The sequence below is a fragment of the Formica exsecta genome, unplaced genomic scaffold (assembly GCF_003651465.1).
Source record: "Formica exsecta isolate Colony F162 unplaced genomic scaffold, ASM365146v1 scaffold2, whole genome shotgun sequence".
Taxonomy (NCBI): Eukaryota; Metazoa; Arthropoda; class Insecta; order Hymenoptera; family Formicidae; genus Formica; species Formica exsecta.
Window position 1 is genome coordinate 4,154,379 of NW_021849297.1, and position 18,694 is coordinate 4,173,072.

The 18,694-nt window shown below is 36.3% G+C and overlaps 2 protein-coding genes across 2 annotated transcripts; one reads left to right on the plus strand and one right to left on the minus strand.

The window, feature by feature from the left end:
- Positions 1–717: 717 nt before the first annotated feature.
- Positions 718–18,352, minus strand: LOC115234244 (actin-histidine N-methyltransferase). The gene is made up of 7 exons (XM_029805108.1): positions 17,830–18,352; positions 17,025–17,516; positions 16,683–16,806; positions 2,869–2,983; positions 2,650–2,802; positions 2,107–2,430; positions 718–2,016 (listed from the first exon to the last, which is right to left on the minus strand). The coding sequence occupies exons 1-7, from the start codon at positions 17,945–17,947 to the stop codon at positions 1,891–1,893; spliced, it is 1,452 nt and encodes a 483-aa protein (XP_029660968.1). The 5' UTR covers positions 17,948–18,352; the 3' UTR covers positions 718–1,890.
- Positions 8,119–16,029, plus strand: LOC115234243. Its single transcript, XM_029805107.1, is given in 3 exon segments — positions 8,119–9,232; positions 12,565–13,907; positions 13,909–16,029. Coding segments are annotated over 3 exon segments (3,126 nt in total). The 5' UTR covers positions 8,119–9,103; the 3' UTR covers positions 15,563–16,029.
- Positions 18,353–18,694: the final 342 nt, after the last annotated feature.

Sequence of the window (18,694 nt, forward strand, 5' to 3'; positions counted from 1 at the left end):
TTATATATTTTTTTTTTTTTTTTGTTAAGCAAAATATATTGATGAGGGATAATTAGACATATATTTTAGTGATCCTAAAGACGTCAATGACGTCAATGAAATAGCCATGAAACGATCAAAATAATAGATACTTTCTAATGAATTTAATAATGATTTCGCCTATGTTACTCTGCATTGCTGCATATTAAAGAGTTTTATGTGTTATGTAAAATTCTTTAAGTAAAAAAGCCTAGTGTATCCAATGATCTATGAAATATAAAACACATATTTCAAGCGAAATATGTGAAGTATTTCATTTATCAAGTTATACATACACACGATCAAATAATTTTATATATAATGTAGCAGTTAATATGCATCAATACAAGAATTTAAATTTGTTCCAAGTTATTGTCGAAAAATTTAGGAACACAGCTTTAAGAAATTATTGACGTTAGTGATCGTAATTTTGATCTATTTTGTGAATTTTGGAACTGAAAGTTATAATAATTTGACCAACTTTTTAAAAACTTACTTTTCTTCGGTCAATAATTTATTAGATAATTAAAAAGATATATTTTAGAATTTTTTTTTATGGAATGGGTTATTCGCTTACAAAATAATGATAATTTAGAGATAAATTTTATAAAAATTTTAAATATTTACTAAAAAGATCTTTTATTTTCTGTGTTCCTAAATTTTCTGATGGTAGTGTCTTTATAAATTCTAAACACAGCATTTTTTTTAATTTGTAATGTAAATACATTCCGCTATCACATGTGACGTTCTTATGTCAAGATTTCTCGCTCGAAAAATTTACATCATAGATGTAATTAATTTTCTTATAGTCCATAAAAAGATATATTGATCACATTAGGAAAGAGGGGAGTTAAATCTCATCATATATGTTATGTATATAGGTCAAGTGATATATATGTTTATGTAACACATCTTTTTTCAAGATTATGTTTGTGTTGAAATATATTTTAAAAAGCGATATATTCCGCGAGCTATCAGTCCTGCTGTAGCCTGATTATAGCGTCTCGTTATAATTAGTATCGTTAATTTTTATTAATTTTAATTCATGAAATCTGATATTTCTTAAAGACCTAATTACCATTCTCGCGCAATGATTCATGCAGTAACATGACAACACCGGACTAAACACACATAATAGCATTTTTATAACATATGATAAATACTCAAAACACCTCGCAGGGTCGTATTTACGCGGGTCGTTCAAATTCACTCGTGCGTCAGGAAATATTTTGCAGCATACGTAAATCTAATGTAAGCCTATAGTATCATAGTTTACATCAAGAATTTCAGCCATTATGTACTCGTTTTGAAAAATAAATGTTCATTAACAAGATTCTTTTCTGTATAGACATCACTTTTTTATATCATATATATCAAAGCAGCGCAAGAGTAAAATATCAATTCTTGTAATCATAGATCAGTATCGCTTTATTAGCGTTTGATTCATGTTACAATTTAAGAGAGAGCAAATGTGTGAAGGAGAAAAAGCCAAATGCTTGCAAATTTCCATCTCACGAAAACAAGAATTAAGATATTTTTACTGAGCACGCAATTATTGTACAATTATATTGTATATCACTTACGTAGACGTACACATAATCGTCGATTGTTCATATAGTTCACAGTATTTTACAATATGTCGCTCTCCTATAATTATTATGCGCATACACGTCGAACAGTTTTATGTATAGGTAATTAGATATATATTACGCTTTTTATTACATATAATTCGTCCGCTTTTATATTTTGCTTTTATACTCGAAATCGTCGTTCAGAAATATTGTAAAAATAAAATTGATTTCTCTCGAGATGCTTTTAATTCGTAATTATATAAGTATATATTCCCTAGCCGAAACATAACCCATTATCATTTCAAGCTTTTATCCACTGCTCCACGTATTCTAGCGCGCCCAGAAGTATCTTTTTCTCCGTAACCCTCAATTGAACAGCCATTTTTTTTATTTGCGGCAATGTGGTCTCCAATAAATCTAGATCCTCCTGGAAGAAAAGACATCTGTATTGATAACGGCGCGCGGTCGACACATCAAGGCAGAGTAATGACGGTGCAATATCGGATTTCACTTTCACCTTCAATGTCGTCGGATAATTAGCGATTAAAAGTTGCAGCCTAGTCAACAAAAATTTTCTGACATTCTCCTCGACGACCGTCTCCAACGCACAGTCCATGTGCTTCAGGTCGAAGACCTTGTCCGAGCGTAACCAGTGCGCAAGCTCGGCCTTTCGCATACTGAACACTCGCAGAAAAGCCAATAATGTATCGGAAATGGGTTCCGTACCCGGCTTTAGTAAAAATTCCCCTACCGATGGCAAACCCAGTTTGCTTAACAGTTCTATTCGCTCCTTCTGAAGGGAATCTGCTTTACTAATGCCAAGACGAAGTTTAAAACCATCCTGTAAAAATCACAATTTATAAATATATATATAGAAAAAAAAAAAATTAGAGAGATATTTAATTATGAGAGGAAATGAGTAATTAAGAACAAACATACAAATTATGCGATGCAATTTCTACAAATATACAAATATATATATATATTGTTCTTAATTACTCATTTCCCCTCATAATTAAATATCTCTCTAATTTTTTTTTTTTCCCCCAAATATGCGTACTTGTTTGTTATTCATATAGACAAAGCCCGAATGCACGAAAAAATCGGAATTTGTTCTTGGGCCGTAACTTATGAATACTTGTTCCCCTTTCTTGAAGTCCCTCAACGAGTAGCACTCGCAGCGATCCGATGTCGCGTTGAAATCTGTCGTAATCTACGGCAATGACAGAGAAAACAGCATTAAATCGTCCCACGCGAGTTCATTATCCGTGTTACTTACCCTGCCGTTCTCGTGATTGCACATATCCCACATCGGGATTAAGGCATGAATCATGCGCGAGCCGTCCGGGCTCGGAATTAAGTTCTGTCGTGTCATTACCGTTGAAACCGCCCAACTGAAAAAAATAAACATTTCGATATCAGTAGAGATTCCGGTTAAAATGCCAACTTTATTAATCAAATAATGCCAATGTAATCGGCATAATGGTTTCGTTTTATTATCAAGTACAATCAGTTTATATTAAATAGCTCTAGTCCAGTATCTAAATTTTTGTGAATAATCTAATAACGATCTTTTCGATCTGAAGCCGCTTGATTCGAGGTGAAATCCGGTTATCGACTATCAAAAAAAGTCGTTGCAACGTAATGTGTGTGCATTTGCGTCAATCTCCGAAGCGTGAAGCGTCGACTTTCGCCTTCGGGGAAGATTAAGGAAGAATATTATCAACCCGCCGCGAGCGAGCGGCTACTTTTCGGGCGTACGAGAACTTGACCCAGAATTCCGGAAATGAATGTATATACATGAAGACACATTGCCGTAGTTGTGCCGTCCGATACAGCGTACTTTCTCTCTTTCTGTCCGGAGAAACGCGCGCTTCTCACCATCACCATTACCACCGTCATCCACATGAATGATCGCGTGTTACTCTCGTTCACCAAGATTTCAGCGCTTGTATACATATATAATAATGAGACCCGCGCATATAATAAACAATCAACCAATGTGGCGGTTGCGTGATCCAGAGCTCTTCACCATGTAGAACAAATTCAATCCAGTAAACTGTGTCAAGCTAATAATGCCTAATTATCTATTCGATACAGCCTATTCTCATACGGTCTTTCGAATTCATTTCAGCTGATCTAAAATATGAAGCAGAATTGTAACGCTTCTTTCGAAAAAAGATGGAAATCAGAATTGTATTCTACGAAAAACTTCGCGATATACAATTTCGATGGATTAGAACGATCTAGAAATAATCTCTTCAATATGGGACAAAATCCGATTTAGAATTTTATGTGTCAAAGATATTTTGTCTCCAATTTTGTCACGAGTTATAAATCAGGATATTAAAAGTCAACGACCTCGATTTACGAAAAAGTCAATGACTCTGTGCCCAAATATTTAGATTCGACTGCGAGATAAATCCAAGATAAGAACAGGTTCGCTGTTGTGGCTTCTCTATGCGATACCACGAACTGACACGCTACTTGGTGAACTGCTACAATCCATTGCATTGCAAAAAGCCTAAACGAATAATCAGTAAATAGAACAATCGTGTCGTAATAACGATAAAAGTGAAATTTTAGTGAAAAAAGGCTCGTCGTAATAATCGTAGAAAATTAGGCATCCTCGCCGCTTTAATCGCATTTGCTTCATGATAAAAAGAAAAAAAATATTCATAATTGGTTGATAGCTGCATTAAATTATCCCTGTAACATTTGCAGTTTATAGTTCCATACAACTTTTAAAAATCGCGTGTGAAGTATATTTTGTATGCAATAGAAAGCCCCGCATGTGTGTGAAATAATAGTAAACCATCCGCACACGATATTCGATATTCTATATTAATGTGATTAAATCGCGAGGAAAAGATTTTTTCATACTTAATACTCCTACGTTATTGCTAATCAAAACTACGATAATATTTCTGATATCAAAATTAGATTTGTGACAATTGTATGAAAGTTCGGAACCGTGAAAGTATGCGAAGTGACGCGATTTCCTCACGAGCGGAGATCTAGAGAAGAGGTATCGCGTCAAAAGTAGCGAGAGAAGCGCGTTCTTCGATGATTTCGCTCGAGAAAAGCATCGACTCTTCTCCGATCTCTTTTCCTCGACGCAACACTTCCCATCGCTCCTACATGTATGCGTTTGTCTGTATTATGTGCACCGCACGCTGCGAAAGTGATCGGGCAACGCGATCTTTCGCAAAGCCCGCATCTACGTTCGACGATATGATTAACGATAACGCGCTAATAACGCTAGTATCTCGCCCGCAGCATTTTTAATGTTTGCCGCTCGTTTTCTTTTCACGTTGAATCCCAAAATGCAATCACAATTTTTATATTGCGTTTAGTTTACGTACGACAACTATGATGTTTTGAAATATGTATATATAACAGCGCATATTTAAAAAAGTAATATGAAAATTTTTCGTAAGAACTGTGCTATTTATTTGTAAAGATGATGTATATTTTGTGTAGGTAATTTGAATTGTTTGCTACTAGTTTGTGATACTTCAAAACAAGTAGGACACGAATACACCAGATAATTATAATAAACTTACATATATATACCTATACATCTGAACATACAAAGGATTAGCTGAAGATTGCTCAAGTTCCCATGATGAGAAATTTTTAACGAGCATATATAAATATATATTTTTCTCATAATACAACAGTCTCTCTCTATAATAGCATATAATATGGCTAACCAGGACAGGAACGTTACGCCGATTCCCGCGTTAGAAATCTTAAAGTGTTAATGCAAGTGTTTTGCGGTTATCATTAATCATCGTGAGTTTGGTATGTGACTACAATAGTCGTAATGACATTTATATAGCGATATAAAATAAATTCATTAAAAAATATAAATTGAATGTTTACAAAAAATAGATATGCTCTCTAAAAGAGAGCGCGAGTTATGTAAAAGATAAATATTTTCAATACATCTCTTTCATAAACATTTTTCCGAATAAGCGAGATAATATTTTAACACAAAGATATCATAACAATGTTATGAGAAAATTCTGCATGCAAAAATGAATGTAAACTCAAAATAATTAATATCTTAAAAGAGAGAAAGAGAAAGATTTATCATCCGATGCATCATCATATTTCCTTATATCGACATGTTAGATTGGAAAGTATCGCCGGTTCGAGAGTTCTGACACTCTCGCGCACTAATATCATCCTTGTGGGTTAAGAGAACACCAAGCTTCATTAGATGCACGGTAAGACGATCGCTATTATTTTCAGCATGAAACGTGTCCGAGGTCGGTTCGCTCGGTCGATCCCTTCGCCTAAGCGCAACGCGCTCGCTTATCCCGTAGAAAGTGTGCATAGAGAAGATCTCATGATCTGCGATTCATCGTGCGATCTTCCCACGAGTACGCTCGAGAGTGTGTATCCATTCCCCGTGTGTGCTGGTAATAAAGCTATTTCAAACGATCTACATATGTGATCGAAGCTTGTTCCCAACTCATTTTGAATCTATATAAAGATGTTGCAGAGCCCTTCATCTAATATACAAGATGAGAATATTGATTTTAGACAAGAATCAATATTTAAAGTTTAAGACAAAAGTTAAATTATTTTGAAAGGGCTACATTTTTTTTTTTTGATCATCTTAGTTTTTTTTAAGTGCAAACGTCAAAAAATTTTGAAGATCATCTCAAGTCTTTTAAATGGAAAGCCCTATTTTTAATCAGCTATAATTGTAGAGAATAAAAAGACAAATCGAACAATCTATGATATACCTTGACCGTGGAGTAACTTTGAAATGATCTTGAAAAAACTTGAGATGATCTTCAAAACTTTTTGACGCCTAAATCTAAAAAAAAAAAAAAAAAACTAAGATAACCAAAAAATGTAGCTCTTTTAAAATAATTTTACTTTTGTCTTAAGCCTTTTAATCTAAAATCAATATTTATGGAGATATTTTATGTTAGAAGGCAATTTCTAATCACTCATCTTGTGTAATGCTTTGAGGTCTTACTTTTTTTATTTATTTATTATAATTACAGCAATATATTTCAAATCACAGAGAAAAAACTTCAAATATTTTAAATTATAAATATATAAAATTTTCTGTCGCATATTATAGATCCTCTAAGAACTTAAAACACTGCAGTCGACTTCCGATATCCATCTGCACCTCGGCAAAAAATCGCATCGTTATTATTATCCTCGTCATCATCGTTCATTAACGACGAGTTCGCGCTGGTCATTTTCGTCAACCTCCTGCACGTCCAATGCGTAATCAATGCTCGATAAAAATTTTTTGCAAAAAGAATTCGCACGCGAGCTCTTTGGAAAAAACAAGAGATTCCGTTGCTAATTGCGATTAATTTAAAACTTCTTCCGTTTACGTGATCCTCTATACTCTATATTTTTTCCGTTATACCGGAACTGGCGAAAAAAGTAAGTTATTCATTACTCTAATAATTTATTATATTTCCACATAAAATGTAAAGGTAGAAAAATACAATAAATTAAATGGAAATGTTAAACAAAAAAAAAAGCCGATAATTAACACACATTAATTTAAACACTGAACTTTTGTTGATACTATAAAAGTACTGTTCTCAAGATATGTCATGAATAATGTCATAATTTCCAGAAAATGATTATAAATTATATTCAGTTTCTTTGAACAAATGTCTTACTTTAAAAAGAGAGGAGAAAGGAAGAGAAATCACGAGGCTACAAACGTTATCTACGTAAATTACGCGTAAAAAGATAGTTTACATAGCCTCGTCATGCTATTGTTATAAATGTTCAACACAGTTTTCTACTTTATGCTCATTTGTTGATCGTAATTTGTGACGTATGTATGCCATGATATAAAAATATACGTTGCAAAGCGCACGTAATACTTAACTCACATAATATTTAATATTAATGTAGAAAATATTAAATAATCATATTTAAAAAACAATTAAAAAAGTAATAGTGTTTTGTATGCATTGTACTATCGCATAAATCAATATGTAAAATTCACAGTTTATAAGCGTATTTCTAAAAACGTAGGTACACAAGCGTTAAGAGTCACTAAAATACCACCACAAACGCGATTTCTTCATCGCAATTAAAAATTCATACGTGACAGACGCGCATACAGATTTGCGTTAAAAGGATTTTCGCTTCGAGTGTCTAACGACTTCCGTTTCTCCGCCACTCGATGCGACAGTACTCCCGCGGATTCTGCGAGCAACCAATCATGATGAATGTGCAAATAACTAAGATTTCTTAAATTAACAACTTATCGATTCTTAGTGATCGCGTGTAAATATTCATGTGTAATTACGTTTTTCATATGCCAATAGCGGCCATTTATCATATAAAAAATATATTTTTTGTCATAACGCGTTTTAACGACAGCATTCTTTTTTCTCTCATTACGGATGAAACATCAATAAATACATGGCTTTATTAAAAGAAATGGTAGTTCCCGATTGTTTATATAATATTCTAATATAATATTTTAATATAATAATATTAAACGTCGAAAATATTCTACTTTATATTCTTCAGAACGAGCTACTTTCTCCAGCATCACAATTTTTCCTTCCACAAAATGTTGAAGATGCGACCATCGTGCCGAAGGTGGAACACCTTTCATCACGTTTCTCAATTTGGATAGTACCACGTGCACGGCAGATTCCTCGTGTTATCTGATCGGATCGGTCTGTGTGTAGTTACCGGATTCATCTCCGGCGCGAGTCGGTTCCGGAGAACATCTTGTTGAGAGCGGGCGAGTAGCAGTTAGTAGTAGTAGTAGTAGTAACAGTAGAAGAACTCACGGTATAAGACTACTCCTTTCGCGAGTTTCACCGACTTACTTAGGAGCGCGCTCAGAGAAAAGCGACGTCAGTTCGCAAAGGCGATTTGCCGAGAACGCAAAAGGAGCGCGAGCGCGAAAGTTTTATACGAATGTGACATACGAGCGGTTCCTCTCTTTCGCACGATCGAAAATGGAAAATGCATCCGTCGATCGCGACGTTTCCCGCGCGATGATCGAGAAAAAATTTTCATGATCTGAGAATAAAAAAAGAAAAAGGGGTAAAGCGAGAGGAAACAATATTCTCAGATATCAGAGTTTTCTTATTAAAGCCAAATAAGAGTGATATGCGATGGATTAAAAACATTCTGATACAAGCTGAGATAAGGTCGGACTAATTAATTTATTATCTCAGTGTGCTATAACTTTATAATGCGAAGAGGGTAGAGGATTAGTTTATTCCATCGCAATCGACTGTTTTTTGTGTATTTTTGTAAATTTTGATATTAATTCAATGGACCTCGGGGATTAAGTGCACATTCGCCTGCATGAGTCTTGAGGAGATCCTAAGTTTGTGCAACAGAAAAAACGTGATCTTTATTATTTTGTGCGCCGCGGTCATTTACGTGCATCTCATCGCCGAGAACGACGAGACGAAGTGTGTCGGCGGGAGAGGATCGCGGTGTCGCGAAGACGAGGAGGCATCGAGGTTCCTGATCGCGCTGCAACTATGCGGAAGACGTTTTCCGTGCTCGCGCTAATCGCATTCGCGTGTGACATCTCGCGCGACCCCCTGGTCCACGGCGACTCTGTCGGGAATCCGGAAGTTGCGGGAAGAAGCGATGACTACGAGTATCAGGTAACCGCGAAAAGTGTCATTCTCATACCCCGATGAGCACTCCGAACAATCTTATTTCAATATACACGATACATCTGAACATCTCGATTAAGCGAGAAATTTGTGGAAAATTTCTATCTAGACTCGTGAATAAAAAAAAAAAAAAAAAAATTAAAAAAAACGCGGATAACAAAGGCTGATTTTAAAACGCGAAAGGCTGATTTTAAAACGCGATTGAATTTACCGTAACATTAATACTTATTATATATTTATAACATAAACGTTTTTTATATGTCTTAACTTTTTTTAAAAAATCTGACGTGAGCGATTTATACATATTAGAAAATAATATTAGATATTCATTATTAAGAATTTCACAAATTTCACACTAATTTTAGCGCGAAGCCAGTTCCTAAAGTAATATTTTGCGGTTTAGACGCGGAGAAAATTTATGATTACATTATCAACTGCAGAGAGCCGAAAGTTGTTCCTTCCAGACTTTTAACCGGTCGTGTTTTTTTCGCGAAAACTGGTACTGGTTACTAAATTCCATGACATTCCGTGGCAAGAACATTCGTCATATGTTGTCACAGTACGATTCTAACTCGGGCAGAGAATATATATGCACGCACGTCAGTCCCGACCTCTCGATTACAAAATGATTGTGACGTTCGCGGGTGACAGGTCCAAGTTCCGTGGTAATTGCATTCATTAAATATCATTAAACTCGAGTGATTCAAGTTAAGCGCAGGATATTAGGAATACTTTTTAACTCTATCTTTTCGCACATGTCAAAGTGATAAAAATTTGACATAACACTGTTCATAGCACACATTAGTATTTTTTCATAAATAGTTAATCATAAATGATAAAATTAATAAAATTAATCGCTTTTACTTTTCACGAACTTTTCATTTAATAAAACTTTGTAACGTAAATTATAGTTTTCAAAACATTTGTCTTCGTCCAATCCTAATCAACAAAGTGATAAATTTAAAACCTTATTCAATGAGAATATAACTGCGTGCCATGTTTCATCATATCCTTTTGACTTTTAACGTGAGAATTTTAACAAACTAAATTAAAATAAAATCGACTGAAACTTAAATCGCTGAAATTACTTTTCGATCCCTTATAACATGGAAAAATTACCGTCTAGTTTATAGTTTGTAGTTGAGAGAAAGTGCGAATTCTGCGTATCTGCTTGTATTCCCGTGATTGCCATTATATTTTGCGGCGTATCGAAATCGACTCGTAAGATTGCTCTATCGGAACGCTTTTCCTTCGGAATTTTTCACCGATGCACAGAGCCGCGAAATCGACGCACCGAGACGAGAAAACTGACGCGTAAACCACGAGAGAAAGAGAAAGCACCGCGCGGAAAGTTCAAGATTTTATGAGCATTTTGTCGTATATCCACGTATCTTTAAATCTTTACTATCAGAATTTGAAATGAGAGAACGCGAAGAGCAAAATCCAGTGCCTAATCCAGTGAATGTATTCTTTAGAAAGAGAGAGGCGGATAATGCACGTGTAGTAAACAGCACCGGTTGTCATTCTAGGATTTTTAACAGGCCTGGAGAAAATATACAATTACATATAAATTGAATAATCTATATGTCATAGAAAATAAAAAAATATTGAATTCGTACAGAATACATGTGCTGTGATATTAGTGTCAAGAATGATGAATCTAAAAGCAAAGGCTTCGATAATCGGCGAACGAACAAAATACGGCGAGTCATTTCCGTTACTCGCGCGAGAATAATTGTGGATAATTTCCCACGTGACTCGCGAATATGCGAAATTGGATCGTGGAAAATGGGAACGCGCGCGCATGCGGTCCTTTTCACGGCGAGAAAGCGAAGTGAAAATCATCCGCGAAAGCACGGAACTTTGTATTAATGAAGTTACGAAATGTTTTAATATAACGATAACGAACCAATTGAATTAATGCTCCCTTACGAAACGCCACAATGACTCACTTATGCTCGATTTGTTATTTACGCCTAATGCACTTTACTTTACTTTAACAGCGTAACATCTCGGTAATGAGGATGCTATGAAGCAAAATAATTTTATCTTATTTTGTGTTTATAATAAATAAATAATCTCTATTAATTGTAATCATTAAAAATTTGAGTAGATTAAATAAATTGGTATAAAAATAAGTAAATACATATGTGTGTACAAAAATTAATTTGTAAGTAAATTAAATTATTTTACTCGTTGTGTGTAAAAGAGCAAATAATGATTTAATCTATTTTGTATATAATTCCGGTGGCGAATTAACTTCCATAGAAGATTCGTTTCACAAAAAACGAGAACGGAAAAACATCCGCGGGCGAAGAATCGCACTTGCGGCTCCTTGTTTCGCACGTTCTCACGCGTTCTCTTTCGCGCACGTCCGGCTTGCGAAAGTAAAAGCGAGAAATCACCGAATATCCTTTCATCGTGCCGCTTGAAGAAGATCCTGACGAATAATCGAGAGATACATGCGCAAGATCTAATGTTCGCGACGCGTACTTCCGCGGCACATTGTTAACTCACGAATTATCGTTTTCGACGAAAATGACGAATAGGTATAAAGAATATTCCCAATCTGTGAAAATCTTTTCGATCTAATACATCGTAAAAATTTATTCTCTTTCTCTGATTTTATGAAAATAAACTCCGTTTTAACAAAATTTTAATTGTGAATATTACAACTCTTTGTGTTGAAAAAATATTATTTTTCTTGGCGAGATATTGATTTGCAATTTACATAAACATGCTGTGACAATATTTATTATACGCATTGCAAACATCTCAGTACTTTCTATCGTTACGGTCGTTAGCCTTTACTGTTATTCACAACCGCATGCCTCGTTTAACAACAATTTCCCGCGTGACTTGTAACGAATTGCAATTTGCCAAAGTTTATTTAACTTTATGCTCGCAAATTATTTCAAGTGGCAGTGATGTTGATTTAATTTCATAGAAATTTCCCAGAATAACAGATTAATTCTCCAAACTTGAAATTAAATATATTCTAAAATATATCAAGAAACTTGTTCCGATATAAAAAATATTAAATTATTGCGAAATGTATCACACTTTACGAAAATAATTGTTATAATAAAATAAAAACATAAAAAGTTAATAATTATTCCTATGTGAACTTGATATTTTTCTACATCATTAAAACATAATTAAAATATATTATTCTTACACGTGTAGGCATTATCGTTATTGCAAAACTTGTATTATGCGAAACGTTGATTTAGATTATATCCGCATTCATATATCGCTAATTAATAATAGAAACCTATTAAAAATATTAATTATTAGAGGAGAATTCCTAATTTTTTCAGAAAGAACCGAACGGACAGTTCGACGACGCGGAAGTGCCGCGAAGGTCCATGGGAAATCGCGAGCAAAGTCCAAGCGAGCCCGTAGGTAAATGGAGAAGCAACGGCGAGGCCCTCGAGCCGAAGTGGCGAGACGGCGATTACATACCCCTTTTACCATTCTCTCACTACCGATCCTACACAAGGGACGAGGTCGACGACGCTGAGGACTTTTCCGAAACGAATCGTCGACCGTTCAAGTATCGTTATTCGATCGATCAACCAAATCGTCCTCGAGGAAGTCCAGACAGACGAGGCGTTTCATCTTCGAGCGACTACGACGAAGCGACGTATCGAAGTCGCGAAGATCATCCGCGCGATAGTTCGACGCCCGATGAGGAAACGATCGAAAGCGCGGCGAGCAACGATGGGAAACGCGGTCGCAATATCGTCGATGATTCGGTTAACAACGACAGGGAAGCCTCGAGATATCACGAGGCCTTCCAGGCTCGACCCGACGAGTACGAGCACGAATTCAATGACGAGGAATACATGAAACCTCGCCCAAGGAAAAGAAGACCACCGCAGAATTACGAATTCGCTCTGGCGAACGAAGCATCTTCTAATGAGGAAAACGAAGAATCAAGAGATGCCTCTCAATTTCCGTTATCGGAAAGCAGTAAAAATCTTCCGGTAATAACGCGATCATCCGACAACGAACGAGAAAACGCGCTCGAGCTGAAATCACTATTAAAGATGCAGCAAGAGGAGGGCTCGAGTCTGTCAGAGATTCTGCAACGAAGGAATCTGAGCTTGAGCGATCTCCTGAAGGGCAAGGCCGACGTGATCAACGCTCTGAAATCAAGAATCACCGACGAGTCCGACGAATACATCGAGGAGATGTCGAGGGTAATGTCCGATTCGTTAATGAAGCTCGCCGCAGTAACACCACCTTGGAAATCCACAACGACCGAAAATACTACTATAAAAATTGCGGCGGCTTCAAGTACTTTAGATAACTCCATATCCAGGGTAATGATCGTCTCGCATGAAGTTTCAGAAAATTATGACGAAGTATCTTCAAACGAAACGAATCGTATTAAAGAAAAATCGAATAAAGCCGAAAATATCGCGACGCAATCCGTGCGCGATTCTTCGTGGCGAAGAATGGCTTCGACAACTCCTCCGATCGTCTCGACAGTGATTACCACATCGACGACATCGCCGCCGATCGCGGTAAACTCCATGGAGTACTTTCTGAATGACGACGGCAACGCGGGATCGACGAGCGATCGCGCGGCAAAATTCGAGAATCTTGACGAGGACGAGATCATGGAGTTCTCGGACTTTACGGACTTCAAGAAGGGAAACATCGTCTCGCGATATCGAGTCCACCTTGAGCATCGAACAAATTCTCAATCCCACGGAGCGCATCGAGCCGACGAGATATCGCAAGAGCGATCAAGGCAGCAATACTGAAAGTAATAGCAATAAAAAGATTACTCAGGATCAATCAATTCCTATTGGTGAACAGGCGTCTGCGGAGGATTACAACACGTTTATCGAAGCCGAGTATCAGAACGATGCTCCGATCCCTGAAGAAGATCATGGAAAGCAGAATAAAGTAAAGAGTAATCCAAGCGCTAGTCAAACTGATGCTGTCGCAAGTCCAGTTGAGAAAAAACAAACCGCGAATCCAGATGATGATATAAAGAAGCTGTACGATAAGAATCACTCAACCGAGTATCATCAGGTAAGTCGATCGCCAATGGAAAAGATTCGCAATCACTCGAGTTTGAAGAATCATCAAGGTACGGATAGCAGGCACTATGAAGAGGTCATCTCCGAAATCGAACCGGAGGCACGAGCAGAGATCTTCGAGCTATTCGCGTCCGGCTCGGCCGGCAAACGATTAGAGCGGCTTCTAAAGTCGAGAAACATGAGCGTGGAGGAATTGATAGCATTGCGTCAAAGAGGGTCCAGCAAGGTGCACTTGACAGAAATGTCGCGATTGAGAGTAACTAAACCGCAGAACAATCTTCAGACCTTAGAAACCTCCAATACAAACAATGAAGATATTATCATACAGCTCTCATCAACTGGTAATTCCAATGGACACATCAGCGAAGATAAGAAGATCTCTGAAAAGGAAGGCGCGAAGCGAGAGAAGGCGGAAGAGTCAATGTCTCAGTTCATCAAGCAAGACATCATGGGCTATTTACACGATCCTTTCTTCGACAAGAACGTGGAGAACATGTCGATGTCAAGATTGCTGGATCTCGTCGAGCGTGACAAGAATGCGTCGAGGGGAACGTTTCCTGAAAATGATACACTAAATGAACATAGTGAACTGCAGAATTCTCGTCGAACGGTGCAGATTGTTGGTTTACTTACGACATTCGATTCTTTTCCTTTTATAAAAGACGTGCAGCGACAGTTCGATACAGTCAAAATCAATAATAACGAATTTGAACCTAAGCTTCCGATAGACAATGATAACGCGAGTGTATTGTTAGTCGACGAAGATACGAAGATCGTTGGAGCAGATAACTCCTCTGGCCAATTCCATGCCGGATATGTAAAAGAAATCGTGAAGGAGGAACCGCACGTCATCGATATAAAAACGATTTACGGGGAAACGATGAGCGATGGGGAAGAGAGAAAGACCCTGTCACAGATGAAGCCAAGCATAATAGCGAGCGGCGCGATATTGGGCGTAACGATCGTCGTGTTCCTGGCGATCTTCATCGTGTGCCGGATTCGGCAGAAGCAGAAGTACACATACAGAAACACGTTCTCCCGCGCGGTGTTCCAGAACCCGGTTATGATGGCGAGAAAACTCTCGAATTCCAGCAGCCTCAGCACCGTGATGGTAAATGTCGTCGCGACATCGACGACCAAGAGGCCCGAGAGAACGGAAATGCAGGAGACTGTGGAGGAGTTTGACGGCAAAAGCGATATAGACAACGATTCGTTGGATGGGAACGACAGCTGGGAGACGATACCCGATTACGCGAAATAATTCGTTGTCGGCACAATCGATACGATAGTCTATCAGTTTGATGCAGAAAAAATTTGTCGCGTTTATCAAATGAAATTAAAAACATTATATCCATTTTTAATTGCATATTTTTTTTGTTTTATAATTTTTATTTTAAATGATATAATATTATCATCATTGAGGGATTCCCAATATATTTTTTCTATTTAAAAAATGTTTCTATTTTTTTAATGCTTATATTTAATAAAATAAGATTTAATAAGAATGCCGACAAAAACTTTGCATCAATCTAATAGAAAGCCACCAATATTTTCGCTTATCAAAAATAAACTGTATCATAAAGGCTGATTGGATGTCCTTAGCGAGCACTTTGAAGCACCATATTGATTAAATTAATCATGAGATTTTATCAACAAAGGATTAAAATAATTAAATCCGTAAATGTATATATACATATTTTTCTAAATTAAATCGACCAATACAAAGTTACGGAAAAAAATTGTAATTAAAATACGTAATTAAACTACCTTCTCTGAATAATATTTATCATCTTGGCACAAATAATCAATTGCAAATATTTGAGCTGAATCTAATGTGACTTTATCATTAAATTGACAGATGAATTATATTTTGCTGAGAGAAAACTTCCATATAGAATAAGATATATTTATTTATAGGTTTATATATATATTGTATAAGTTGTATTTTATATAAAATTTGTAAATTTTATTCGTTTTATTTCATGATTACCTATCCTAATTTAAGAGATTCGATAATGCAATGATTTAATTGATTTAATTACTCACCAGTATTTTTCATAGGTGAAAACATCCCTGAGTATCACTGAAACGGCGTTATTGTTACTTTGAAATACTCTGTTAAAGTAGGAATACTGCCTGGCGATATTTCGACATTGCTTCAACGCAGCCTCTGCACAAAAATAAAATTAATCTAATATATATTTTGCTGAGAGAAAACTTCCATATAGAATAAGATATATTTATTTATAGGTTTATATATATATATTGTATAAGTTGTATTTTATATAAAATTTGTAAATTTTATTCGTTTTATTTCATGATTACCTATCCTAATTTAAGAGATTCGATAATGCAATGATTTAATTGATTTAATTACTCACCAGTATTTTTCATAGGTGAAAACATCCCTGAGTATCACTGAAACGGCGTTATTGTTACTTTGAAATACTCTGTTAAAGTAGGAATACTGCCTGGCGATATTTCGACATTGCTTCAACGCAGCCTCTGCACAAAAATAAAATTAATCTAATATAAAAACAAAATCCTTCAATTATCCAAATAAAAATTACAAAATAAATTTATCTGAATATATTATTAGTATAAGATTAAATTATCATTATCCTTTATTTATAAAAAATATAAATGAAAACGAGTGCATATTTATCTTTAGGATAAAAGAGTGTGAAAAGTAAAGAATTTTATAAATATTTGTCTATGTATACCTAATGTAGGACTGCCTTTAAGCTCCATCATATCATTAGCTTTCATATATAAAACTGTGTTGTAGCTACTAGGAAGCATATCCAGGTAAGGCTTCCACTTGGAGTTCTCCTTATGCCTCTCTACGAGAAGCGCTATTGCCAATGCCACTTGTGGCATATGCTGCACCAGTGGATCATTTTGCAGAACTGTCAGTTCTGGTGCTGCGGTATACGTACTGAAGATGAGAGCCCTCGGTATTTCCAGGATCAACTGATTTTCAGCAAAGTCGGTCTCTGCCTTTAGTCCCAGATCACATCCCGGAAATTCAGCGATACTCATGCCGTCCATACGTGCCCCATTCTCTGTAAGCCAATTCATAAATTGTCCAATCCCCTGGGATCGCTGAGACGATTCTGTCTTCATCTCCTCCAGACGTTTAACCTTCAGCAGAACTTCCGATATATCCAAGTAGTTGTTCCATAATTGCGTCACATACGCTGGATTGCTGCTTACTGCAAACCCACCAAAATAGCAAGTAAAAACAATTTTCTCACAACTGAAAATAACTGAGGAATAGATTCCAACAGTCATATATGTGTGGAAACAAAGTATAAAATAATATCACAAAATACAAGAAATCCTTGTGCATATATTTATATTCCATCTTTTCTCATATTTTAGCCAAGTTTCGAGAATATACATGTTCATTTATTATCAACACAATCGATACAATTTTTCTTACTCTGTTCCAAGCGTGGGAAACTCTTCCCTCTCTGATGCGCCGACAATACATCACAAAAGCAAATCAGACGTGAAAATACTCACGATGAAAAAGTTTCTCGCACAAGGCATTAAGCTCGTTCCTCTTCGCCGCGGATATATGCTTCTGCTGCGATGATGGACTCTGTTGTTTACCTTTTGCGTGAGCCTTCTTCCTGCCCATTTTTGTCTACTATCTTACGGCGCTCTCGTCAAGGCTCACCGTCGCTCTCAGATACATTATAATGCGTAACGCGCGGCGCCTATGACGACTGGCAAGAATAAACCCTCTTTCGCCGCAACGAAAATAGCACGTACGGGCCACTCGTGCCCGTACGACGCGGGTGTCGAAATACGGGCGACATAACCTGAAAAGCGCGGGAGCCGCGTTTTACGTATCGCGCGGTTCCCGTTTCGTCCCTTTTCCTCTTCCCGCGCCGCACTTTATTGATTTTCCAATTTCTGCCAGGGGGGTGGGTCACCTACTTTCTCGTAACTCCTACCTCTTGAACTTTCTTTGCCACTGAATCTCGATCATTCTTCGAACTGCCGGCAATAAATGGAATACTTATTCCGGGATGACGTATCGCCGATATCTTCACCGCGAATCAGTATGCATGTATATACGAGAAATTCGTAATTATACAAGATTTTAACTGTATATATAAATGCGAAAGATAATTCATCTAGTCTTATAATCTCCAGACATCCTGCGTCTCGTTATTTTTATATATGTTTTTTTTTTTTAATGTTATTTTATTATAAATAAAAACGAGACGATTTAAATCACATTGTAAATCAATTTCTTTCTTCATGGGTATTGTGATCTGTACCTTGTAAATTATATATGTGGACTCATTTACATATACATAATATACATAAATTTTATATACAAAATAAATGAAGGATCCGTATTCATGAAATTATTCCA

What these genes read in the sequence shown, in the direction of transcription:
- LOC115234244 (XM_029805108.1), bottom strand. Translation starts at nt 17,947, where the DNA reads ATGGGCAGGAAGAAGGCTCACGCAAAAGGTAAACAACAGAGTCCATCA. An exon ending in TAAAGGCAGTCCTACATTAG is followed by an intron (nt 16,807 to 17,024) that starts GTATACATAGAC and finishes ATTTTTGTGCAG; the next exon opens with AGGCTGCGTTGAAGCAATGT. An exon ending in TTCACCTATGAAAAATACTG is followed by an intron (nt 2,984 to 16,682) that starts GTGAGTAATTAA and finishes TATTTTTTTCAG; the next exon opens with TTGGGCGGTTTCAACGGTAA.